General features: G+C 45.2%; 1 protein-coding gene across 1 annotated transcript in view; it reads right to left on the bottom strand.

The window, feature by feature from the left end:
* Positions 1-10,661, bottom strand: part of UBE2L3 (ubiquitin conjugating enzyme E2 L3) — a 66,813-nt gene extending 56,152 nt beyond the window's left edge. Inside the window, exon 1 of the mRNA XM_020996412.2 lies at positions 10,555-10,661. Within this exon, the coding sequence (XP_020852071.1) occupies positions 10,555-10,581 (27 nt within the window). The 5' untranslated portion in view covers positions 10,582-10,661. The remainder of the gene's footprint in view (positions 1-10,554) is intronic.
* Positions 10,662-12,180: the final 1,519 nt, after the last annotated feature.

Here is a 12,180-nt window from a genome sequence, read left to right as displayed (position 1 = left end):
ACAATAAAAATTACATGGAAAGATAGATTAAAAATTAATTGGAAACTAAATAATCTCATCCTAAAAAAATGAGTGGGTCAAACAACAAAACAGAGAAACAATCAATAATTTCATCAACGAGAATGACAATAATGAGACAACATACCAAAATTTATGGGATGCAGTGAAAGCAGTATTTAGGGGAAATTATATATCTCTAAATGCTGATATGAATAAAATAGAAAAAGAGCAGATCAACGAATTGGGCATAAAATTTAAAAAGCTAGAAAAAGAAGGAATTAAAAATCTCCAATGAAACACCAAATTAGAAATTCTGAAAATCAAAGGAGAAATTAATAAAACTCAAAGAAAACTACTGAGCTAACAAATAAAACTAAGAGCTAATTTTATTTTTAAAAAAACAATAAAATAAACTGGCTAATCTGATTTAAAAAAAAAAAAACACCGAAATAACCAGTATCAAAAATGAAAAGGATGAATTCACCACCAACGGAGAAATTAAAACAATAATTAGGAGCTATTTTCCCCAACTGTGTACCACTAAATCTGACAATCTAAGTGAAATACATGACTATTTACAAAAATATGAATTGCCCAGATTAACAGAAGAGGAAATAAAATATTCAAATAACCCCATTTTAGAAAAAGAAATTGAACAAGCCATCAATGAACTTCCTAAGGAAAAAATCTCCAGGGCCAGACGGATTTACAAGTGCATTCTACCAAATATTTAAAGAACAATTAGTTCCAATTCCATATAAACTACTTGGAAAAAGAGGTGAAGAAGGAGTTCTACCAAATTCGTTTTATGACATAAATATGGTACTGATACCTAAACCAGGAAGAGCCTAAACAGAGAAAGAAAATTATAGACCAATTTCCCTAATGAATATCGATGCAAAAATTTTAAATAAAATATTAGCAAAGGGATTACAGCAATGTATCATGAGGATAATACAGTATGATTAGGTGGGATAAATTCCAGGACAAATACCAGGAATTCAGGGCTGGTTCAATATTAGGAAAACTATTAGCATAACTGACCATATCAATAACAAAACCAACAGAAATAATGATTATCAATAGATACAGAAAAAACTTTTGACAAAATACAGCATCCATTCCTATTAAAAACACAAGTATAGGAATAAATGGAATTTTCCTTAAAATGTTAAGTAGTATCTATCTAAAACCATCAGCAACATTATTTGTAATGGTGATGAGCTAGAAGCCTTCCCAACAAGGTCAGCGGTGAAACAAGAATGCCCATTATCACCAATATTATTCAATATTGTCCTAGAAATGTTAGCTTTAGCAGTAAGAGAAGAAAAAGAAATTGAAAGAATTAGACTAAGCAGAGAGGAAACAAAACTATCACTCTCTGCAGATGATATGATGGTAAACTCAGAGAATCCTAAAGAATCAACTAAAAAACTATTTGAAATAATTAACAACTTTGAGTTGCAGAATATAAAATAAACCCATATAAATCATCAGCATTTCTATATCTTACCAACAAAGCTCAGCAAGAAGACATTGAGAAATTCCATTTAAAATAACTGTAGACAATATAAAATATTTGGGAGTCTACTTGCCAAGACTAACACAGGAACTATATGAATACAATTACAAAACACTCTTCATACAAATAAAGTCAGATCTAAGTAATTGGAAAAAGATAAATTGCTTATGGGTAGGCCAAGCTAATATAATAAAAATGACAATTCTACCTAAATTAATTTACTTATTCAGTGCCATACCAATCAAACAAGCAAAACATTATTTTATAGAGCTAGAAAAAATAATAACAAAATTCATCTAGAAGAACAAAAGGTCAAGAATATCAGGAAAATTCTTAAAAAAAAAAAAAAAGGTCACCCAGCCATACCAAATCTAAAACTATATTATAAAGTAGCAATCATCAAAACTATTTGGTACTGGCTAAGAAATAAGAATGGTGGATCAGCGGAATAGATTAGGTACACATTATAATAATCTACTATTCGATGAACCCAAAGACTCCAGCTTCTGGGATAAGAACTCACTGTTTGACAAAAACTGGTGGGAAAACTGGAAAAGAGTATGGCAGAAACTAGGCATAGATCAACATCTTATACCATATATCAGTATAAGGTCAAAATGGGTACGTGATTTAAACATAAACGTTGATACCAAAAGCAAATTAGGAGAGCAAGGAATAGTTTACCTGTCAGATGTATGGAGAAGAGAAGAATTTATGACCAAACAAGAGATAGAGAACATTATGAAATGCAAAATGGATGATTTCGATTACACTAAATTGAAATGTTTCCGCACAAACAAAACCAAAGCAACCAAGATTAGAAGGAAAGCAGAAAGATAGGAACCAATTTTTACAGCAAGTGTTTCTGGTAAAGGCTTCATTTCTCAAATATACAGAGAATTGAGTCAAATTTTTAAGAATAGAAGTCATTCCCCAATTAAATGGTCAAAGGATGTCAACAGGCAGTTTTCAGATGAAGAAAGTAAAGCTATTTATCGTTACATGAAAAACTGCTCTAAATCACTATTGATTAGAGAAAGGAAAATTAAAACAACTCTGAGGTACCACCTCATACCTATCAGATTGGCTAGTGTGACAGAAAAGGAAAATGATAAATGTTGGAGAAGATGTAGGAAAACTGGGAAACTAATGCATTGTTGGTGGAGTCGTGAACTGATCCAACCATTCTGGAGAGCAATTTGGATCTATGCCCAAAGGGCTATAAAAATGTGCATACTCTTTGACCCAACAATAGCACTTCTAGGGGCTATGTCCCAGAGAAATCATACAAATGGGAAAAGGACTCACATGTACAAAAATATTTATGGCAGCTCTTTTTGTGGCGGCAAAGAATTGGAAATTGAAAGGATGCCCATCAACTGGGAAATGACTGAACAAGTTGTGGTATATGAATGTGATGGAATACTATTGTGCTATAAGAAATGATGAGCAGGCAGACTTCAGAAAAACCTGGAAAGACTTGTATGCACTGATGTTGAGTAAAGTGAGCAGAACCAAGAGAATATTATATACAGTGACAGCTACACTGTTCAATGATCAATGGTGAATGACTTAACTGTTCTCAGCAATACAATGATCCAAGTCAATTCCAAAAGATTTATGATGAAAAATGCTCTCCACCTCCAGAGAAAGAACTGGTGGAGTCTGAGTGCAGATCAGAGCGCACTAGCTCACTTTTGGGGTTTTTTGTGTGTGTGGCTTTTCCCTTTTGTTCTGTTTCTTCTTCCACAACATGACTAATATGGAAAATATGTTTACATGACTGCACATGTATAACCTATATCGCGCTGCTTGCCGTCTTGGGGAGGGGAGATGGGAGGGAGGGAGAAAAAAATATGAAACTCAAAATCTTATTAAAAAATGAAATGTTGAAAACTATCTTTACATGTAATTGGAAAAAATAAAATATTATTTACCAAAAAAAAAAAATTCAACAACTCACTACAAACGGGGTCATGAGGAGTCAGACCCATCTGAAACGACTGAACAACAAAAATTTGATCTGGGGGTCTGCTCCCAAGTCTCCTGACTATAAAATGAGAGGCCAAACAAGATGACCATGAAGTTCTGTTCTAGCTCCAAATCTAGGACTGGACTGTTTGAATTTCAGTCAGCTTTTCCCTCTAAGCCAGGTGTCTGGCCTTTCACCCTTGCCCAGGTTCATCCTTCTCTTCAAACATCCCTGCCAATAGTTTAGTAAACAAGTTTGAGAACAAAGTGGAAAGGGCACAGAGTTGGCTACTTTTGGGGGACTTCAGTGCCGCAACTGAAAACTGCAGAAGTAAGTGCCTATCTCACATGGTTTTCCAAAAAGAAAAGCATCCGGTCAACTTGAACATAATGTGTGTGAACCAGGCCTCAACTCAAGCAACATTTACGAGTAAGTGTCTACAATGCAAGCCAGTGGGCTAAGGCCCAGGCAGACAAAGACAAAAAACCAAAACGGGTCTGTGCCCTTCAAGGCATGACATTCTAGGGAAATTATCCACAAAAATGTGATTTATTTTGGGCTGTTATTCTAATAGTGAGTACTAGGTGAGCAAGGGGCTTTACTGATGCTGCAGTTGTGTAAGCAGGTGCTTTTAGACCCATCTGACAAAAGAGGAAGCTCAGGAACAGATCAGCTTTAAGGTTTGCAAAGCATTTTATAAATACGTCACTTTAACTTCATAACAAACATGCACAATGAGACACACACAGAGTGAAGTGACCTGCCCAGAGTCACCTGGCTTCTAAGTGTTTGGGGCTGCCTGGACCTCAGGTCTTCTTGACTCTCGGTCCAGCCCTGTGCTCTTCCCACTTCACCATCAGCTTCCAAAGCCCAAGTGCAGCGCTCATTGCATCCATGCATCCATCCATTACACCACCCTGCCTCTCCAGCTAAGGCCAAAGTTACAATCAAACATCCCTGTCCATAAGAAACAAAAGCTTCTCAACCTTTAATCAGGCCAAACAGAAAGAGAAAGTAACTTTCAGTTGTTCCCCATGCACCACTCCCCCCACTCTGAACCAAGTGTTTTCATTGGGAGAGTTGGCAAAGATTTCAGAACCGATGGATGGATCCAAGCTTCCTTCAGAAGCTGGCAAAGGAAGCTGGCTTTCATTCTACTAGCTACCTCAACTCAAGAAAATGTGCAGCAATGGACTGGACATCTATTTGGCCTACCCAAGAGCGTATGTTACAAAAAGGTCAATGCAACTGCAAGGAAATATGGAAAGACTGAGATGAGTGATGAAAAGATCAGTAGAATAAGAACCTCCCTCACACACACACACACACACACACACACACACACACACACACACACCTTGACCACACACAACTGCACCTGTATAAAGAAAGAAAATGGCAAAGACTGTGGAGTGTCAGCTGAATTGGGGCATAGATCTAAAGGATTTCTTGCTTGTCTGTTCATTTCAGTCTTATTTAATAAGTGCTACGGATCAATGTGAGCTTTTAGCCCACATTTCCTATCTTTTTTGATCATCTTTATTAATAGTTAAATTTACTGATGTTATTTTTTTTTAAAGGGCAGCCCAGGTAAAGATGACCCAGTATGAAGTCTAAAACGGACTCAGCAACAGACTGTTTTCCAAGGACCAGCCCGGCCCAGGGCTGAGGGGCTGATCCACAGATGTTCAGCCACCAGAGTCACTCAGGTATTCTGGAACTCCTGAAAGCCATCTGCCCCTATCAAGGTAGCCCTGAATCCCGATGTACTAGAGAAGTCTCTAACACAGTGATGTGACAGGGAACACCCTTAAGAAGAGAGACAAGACTTCCCTAGGCCCCACTGAATACTAGTTTCATGCACACTGATATCAAAAATTCCTGCCTCAGCCACAGAAAACCTGCCAAATGAGACTGGCTCTCATGAGCCAGAAGTGACCTAAATGTCCAGCAATGAGGGAATGGCTCAATAACTCTTGTGGTACATACACATGATGAACTGAGAAGTGTGAGGACTAGAAAATCTTGAGAACCATTTACAAAAGAATGCAAAGTGGAAAGAGGCGGAAGCAGATCAGAACCTAAGCACCAAAGACCTCAATATTAAGAGCAGTCACCGAAATTAATCTAGTTAAATGAAAAGAGCTGCTGAGCAAGTTTAACTATTTGGCTGCATAGTTTAAGTTTTAATAAACCATTAAGAAAAAGTCAGATATGAATGTCTTCACCGGTTTAATTAATAGGTAGCTTGATGGCATGGTAGATAAAGTGCTGACTTGGGGTTAGGAAAACCTGGCTTCCAATCCTGTCTCAAACACCTACTAGCTATGTGACCCTAGGCAACTTCTCTGAGGCTCAGTTTTCTAATCTGTAAAGTGGGGGTGATAATAACAGCACCTACCTGCCAGGGATGTTGTAAAGATCAAATGAGATGTTTTATATAAAGCCCTTTCCAAACCTTCGAGTGCCATATAAATGTTAGCAATTACAATTACTATTCTTACAATTACTATTCTTGTTGATTAGGCGGATTTACAAGAACCAAAGAGCGAATCAGTACTAAGGTACACTACACTACAATTTTCAAGACTATGAGTTACAAGAAATAAAACTCAATTGTACAATTTATCGAGTCCCTACTACAAGAAAGGCCCTGAATGAGGTAAGAGGGGTGAGGGTTGGGAAACTCCAAAACAAAATGCCATCTGTCACCTTCTCAAAGAGCTATGCATCTACCAGAAGGAGGACTAAGTCAAGCACACTACTATTCTACAAGGTAAAGAGGAAAGGTACCGAAGAGAGCCAAAACAGACAGCAAGCTCACAAAACTGAGGAAAGAGGGAAAAACACCTAGAGATGACATTCGATGTGGGCCTTGAAGGGTGGCTAATAATCCAAGGCAGAAGGTTCATTAATCACTTTCTTCTCAACAAGTTTCAGAGAGGTTAGGTGACTTGTCCACAGCCACACAGCTAGAAAGTCTAGAAACCAAGCTCTACCTCCAGGTCTGGCTCTTTTTCTACTGTACCATTAAACAAGCAAAGCTGTGGGCAGCCAGCATTTGGGGGAACACTGGATTGCGTCAGGCATAAAGCACAGGCAGGGAGCCAACGGGAACTGAGATCGCACCTGGGCTGGGAAGATCCCAAGATGCCAAGCGAAGGCCAGCCTTGCTCTTTGGGTCACTCACTGGGTATTAGGAAGACTACCATGACAGAGGGTACAAAATGAGCTGGGAATGGGGAAAGCAAACGGAGCCAAGGAGTTCAGTTAAAAAGCCACTGAAAAAAGTGGTAAAAAACTGAAAACAGGGGCAGCTAGGTGGCGCAGGGGATAGAGCACGAGCCCTGGAGTCAGCAGGACCTGAGTTCAAATCCAGCCTCAGACACATAACACTCACTAGCTGTGTGACTCTGGGCAAGTCACTTAACCCCAATTGCCTCACAAATATATAAATGAATGAATGAATGAATGAATAAGTACGCAAATAAATAAATAATTAAAGGAATTATGGGGTAGCTAGGTGGCACAGTGGATAGAGCTCCAGACTTGGAGTCAGGATCCAGCCTCAGACACTTGACACTTACTAGCTATGCAACCCTGGGCACGCCACTTAACCCTGATTGCCTCACAAAACAACAACAACAACAACAAATAAGCCAAAAAAAAAAACCCCTGACAACAAAGTAGGTGCCCATCAATTGGAGAATGACTGAAAAAAAGTCCTGGTATGTTAACGCAATGAAATAATACCGCATCAGAAGAAACGCCGATTACAAAGAATTCAAAGAGATGCAGAAAAAGACAGGAGAATCCGATGAGCAAAACGGCAGCAGGAGCTGGGATGAAGTACATAAGAGAAAAAGGGAAAGATGACAGAAAGTGAGAGAGAGGGAAAGGGAGAGGGAGAAAGAGAGAAAGGGAAGGAGGGAGGGAGAGAAGAGAAGGAGGAAGGGGAGAGAAAGAGAGCGATAAGAGACATGAAAAGAAGGAAGGAGGGAGGGGAAGAAGACAAAGAGGGGAGGAAAGGGAGGGATGGGATGGGGAAAGACAGGAAAAGACTGAGGAAAGAGAGAAAGTAGGAGAGGGACACAGGATATATTATCAACAGAAACCATTTGGATAAGTGGAGGGACAGCCAGGTAGTACAGTGGATAGAGTGCCAGGCCTCGAGTCAGGAAGACTCATCTTCCTGAGTTCAAATCCTCAGTTCAAAGCCTCAGACACTTCCTAGCTGTGTGACCCTGGGCAAGTCACTTTACCCTGCTGGCCTCAATTTTCTTATCTGTCAAATGAGAAGGAAATGGCAAACACTCCAGTATCTTTGCCAAGAAAACCCCCCAAATGGGGTGACAAAGAGTTGGACACTAGTGAAATCACTGAACAAGGATAACTAGGGAGGGGTGGTGCCATTGATGGAACAGGGTTTGGGGGCAGTTAGAGAGAACACAGCATAAACAGTTGAGGCATGTTGAGCCCGAAGCACCCAAGACAATGTTTCTTTAGAAAATCCTCTTATTTCCATGATACCACTTATCAGAAAGGACAGCAACATGTGGAATTCGAGGAGCATTTCACTTGGATTCAGAGGATCCAAGCTCCAATCCACCTGGGTGACTTGGGGATAGGAGCTCCTGTGACCTCAGGGAGCCTCAGTTTCCTTATTTGCCAAAAGGGAAGGCAGTCCTACCAAGAAGGCCAGAAAGCACAGACAAGCAGAACAGCTTGGAAAGCTACAGGGTGAAATGACAGATTAAAAAGAAATGCGAGCTGGACACACAGAGGCCCGCAGGTCTACACACAATCCTTTTCTGTGCTACTAAGTATATGGAAGGGCCCACTATTTGTGTTTGTGTTTGCTAAGTTCAGAATAAAAATTAAAATTCCAAATGAAGGGGTTGGACCACAAGGCCCTGAAGGACCCTTTCCAATTCAATCGCAATCTATGATTCTATGGATCAAGTTCACAATGTCTAACTGTAGCTTTAAAAAGATACTATCCATTTTTAAAAGTCAGAGTTACGTAACAGAGAACCATGAAACCCCAGAGGTGGGAGTGGCCAGCTAGTGCAGGAGTTCCCTCTACAAAAACTCCAGGCAAATGTCCTGCAGCCTCTCCCAGAAAACCCCTCCATTTTTGGACAGCGCTCCTTCTCCTCACAATCACAGAGTCTATTAGATGCCAATGTTTGCTTGGAGGCATTCAGGGTTAGCAAACAGGGCCACAGCAAGCTATGGCCAAAGCCTCCTCCTCCGATTCTTGGTGAAATCCTCCCTTCCAGTCAATGAGAATAGTTCTTAGAAGAAATGTGAGGGCAGAGATGAAAATGGAAACTCAAGTTGAATTTCCCGGGGGCCTTATTTGCCCAGTTTCATTGTGGATTATTTGGTTTCAGTTTCTAATTTAGACACAAGACTTATGGGTCTGTTTTTTCTTTTGTCATCAAGGAATATTCAATTCACTGATTCTCTTTGGAAATTAAAAGACATTTAAAATTCTTTCTAAAACTGTGGCTTTGTAAACTTTGCATTACATAGTCAGGTTTAAACCATTTGCTGGACCCAAAACAAAACATGTTGAAGATTTAAGAAAACCTAAAATATGTCAACCTGCTTTATGTGAACCATATTAGACTAAAAATACTGCACACTATTCACAGATGATCCCTTGTGACAGAGTCCAGGGGAACGAAAACGGGCTTTCTAAAGGAAGCTTCAAATCTTTAAAACAGGTTTTCAAAACAATATCAAAGTATACCTAAGGTATAGCTTTCAATTATCTTTATTAAAAAAGGAAGAGAGCGTTTGTTCTCTACTAGCTCAGGCCAGAAAGGAAGCAGTCCCCAGTCGAGCGCCTGGCTCTGAGGCATTTGGGCCCTGAGAACACATTCCACCTACGGCAGGGTGTCAAACATCTATGGATGGCCCCTGTTCGGCATCCCCCTGTGCTGGACGGCGGGGATGCAAAGATGCTGGAACTGACATTCCGACCTGGCCAGCCTCAGCTTCCTCCCAGTTCTACAATCACACAGGGGTTGGAGCAGAACCTTTCCCATGCCCCCCCCCCCCGGCCCAGGCTGGTGCAAAGTCTAAGTGTCACCTCGTCTTCTCCTTCCTGGATGGGGGAGGGGCGGGGATCCCGAGGACGCCGGCCCCGGAGCCCCCCTCACCCTCCAGCGATCACCCACTTGGCCCGGCCTTTGAATTCCAGCAGAAGCCAACTTTGCCGTGTGCCCCGCCCCCTGCCCGGCCCGGCCCCAGTGTGGGGAGGAGGAGACCCCCCCGGGGGACCCGCCCCCCCCAAGAGGGCAGGGTCTTCAGCCCTCCCTATGTCAGCGCGGGTCCGGCCCCCGCCCCTCCGAAGGAGGGCTTTAAGTACAGGATCCCCCGGGGCTCCCCATCACGTGGAGGGCGCTTTTCACTTCAACAGCCACTTTGGGGGGGGACCCCGAGTTCCAATCGTGCCTCACCCACTTCCCAGCTGCGAGTCCCCGAGCACGTCACTTCCCCCGTGTGCCTCAGTTTCCTCCCCTGTAGCGTGGGGGCAGGGAGGCTTGAGGACAAAACGAGATGACAATCGTCCCCTCTCCCCGCTAGGCCCAGGGACTCCCGGGGCGCGCCCTCCCCCCAAATCACGGTCACGGGTGGGAGGGGGGCGATGGGGGCGGGGAGGAGATGGGAGGGGCGGGGGCCGCCCGGCCGGGCAGCGCCGGAGCAGCCCCTGGCTCGGCCCCGGGATGCCTCAGTTTCCCCGGGCGGGGCGGGGGGCCCTGAGGGAGGCCGGCCCGGGGCCTCGGGTGCCGCTCGCCCCGGCCCGGCCGAGTCTCTGCCTCCCCTCGGCCCCGGGCCGGCCCCTGAGGCCCGGCCGCGGAGCCGCCTCACGGGCGCCCGGAGGCCCGGCAGGGCCGGGGAGAGGCGGAGAGGAGGCCGGGCCGGGGGTCGTGCGGGGGTCGCGGGCCCGAGGCCCGGCCGGGGGGCGGAGCGGGAGCCGCCGCCGCCGCCCGGGCTCGGGCTCGGGCTTCGCCTCGGGCCGGGCCCGGCCCCGCGGAGCCGCCTTTACCTTCATCAGCCTCCTGCTGGCCGCCATCTTGGGTCTGGTGCTGCTGGTGTCCCACAATGCATCGCGGCCGCCGGGCGGCTCGAGCCCCTGCACTTCCTGCCGCGCGCTCGAGCGCCGAGGGGCGGGGCCGGGGCTGGAGGCGAGGGAGAGGGAAGGGGGGGGGGCAGAAGAAGGGGGGGCGGAGAGGAAGGGGAAAGTGGAGGGGTGGGGAGAGAGACGAAATGGGGGAGCGGGGGAAAGGGAGCGGAAAGTGCCCTGGGAAGGGGCACGGGGGAGAGAGGGGGAGGCCGCCCGTCCCCATCGCCCCCACCCCGAAATGTGGACCAGAACCCGAAGATTAGCCGGGAAGGCGCGCCCGGGAAGCCCCCCCCCGGATCGAGGAGGAGGGGGCGGGCGCCGGTAGAGCGGACGATTGTCATTTTGTCCTCTCACTGTACAAGGGAGGAAACTGAGGCACGCAGGAGGGAGGGGAGAGGAGGGAGACTGGTAGAGGGATAGGAAGAGGAGGAAGGAAAGGGGAGATGAGTTGGGGAAGGGGCTGCTACCGGACCAAAGGGATATCCCACTTGAAGACCTGAGTGTAAATTTAACCTCATCCCTCCTGGCTGTGTGTCCCTGTGCAGGGAACCTAACCCCTGCGTGCCTCTGTTTCCCCGTCTGTAAAATGGGAGCATGAACAGCCCCTCCCTGCCAGTGTGGTTGTAAGGTTCAAATGAGATCCAGTTTGTAAAGCGCTTGGAGCAGTGCCTGGCACACAGTAGGCCAGCGCCTGGTGCACAGTAGGTGTTTGATGAGTGCCTGTCCCCACCGGGAGAACGCAGGAGCAGAGCAGCAGTTTCCAGGGCATGGAGGCCAACAGCTGTGCCAGAGACCAATTGCATTAACAGAGGGTTTCTTTGCTGACTTGGGCTTGGCAGTGAAAATCAGCCCGAGCCCATGCCCTTGGCCGTGCCCCTCCAGCATCCCAGAGCTCTGCACACTTCGCAGATGGTCCAGCTCTGCATCCAGGAGAGAGGGAGGGAGAGGAGGAGAAGGCAGGGAGGGAAGGGAGAAGGGGACCCTGGGGAAGGCGGAGGAGAAAGTAAACCACCCCTACCCTGCCCCCAGCAAAATAAAAACTTGGGGGTCACCAGAAGAAACTGAGGCAGAAGAAACAGCACAGACACTAGCGTTCTAGGCCTGAGCCCACAGGGCTCGGTAGCTTCTATTTTTGGTCCCCCCCCATTCTTTAGTTCAATTCCAGGGGTTCACTTTCATTAAATATGAGTTTGGGTTTTTTCTAACATAATGTAGACATGTTGAACTGATCAGCAAGATTACTTGGAACTGCTTGTAGGTCTGGTTTGGTAGGTCTAATTCAAATGGAATGTAAGCTCTAGTCAACTAGTCAGTATACAAGACTTTATTAGGCACCTACTATGTGCCAGTCTGAGACCCCAGGAGGAGACAGGATAAGTCAGAGCCAGCCTATCAGAGCCATGGGAGTCCAAGGTTCAGGTAGGGGAGGAGGTGAAGATGGTTCTGTCAGCCCATGAGGCCCGGTAAGTAGACAGCCAGGAAGGGAATGCCTCTTCTGATCCCCAGCAGTCACCTGCCCTTCAAATGCATCTTGCATCTGTTAGGTAT

Source organism: Phascolarctos cinereus, unplaced genomic scaffold (assembly GCF_003287225.1).
Source record: "Phascolarctos cinereus isolate Bilbo 61053 unplaced genomic scaffold, phaCin_HiC Scaffold_4;HRSCAF=312, whole genome shotgun sequence".
NCBI lineage: Eukaryota > Metazoa > Chordata > Mammalia > Diprotodontia > Phascolarctidae > Phascolarctos > Phascolarctos cinereus.
Note: the sequence above shows the minus strand (reverse complement) of the source record. Positions and strands in the feature narration are given on the sequence as shown.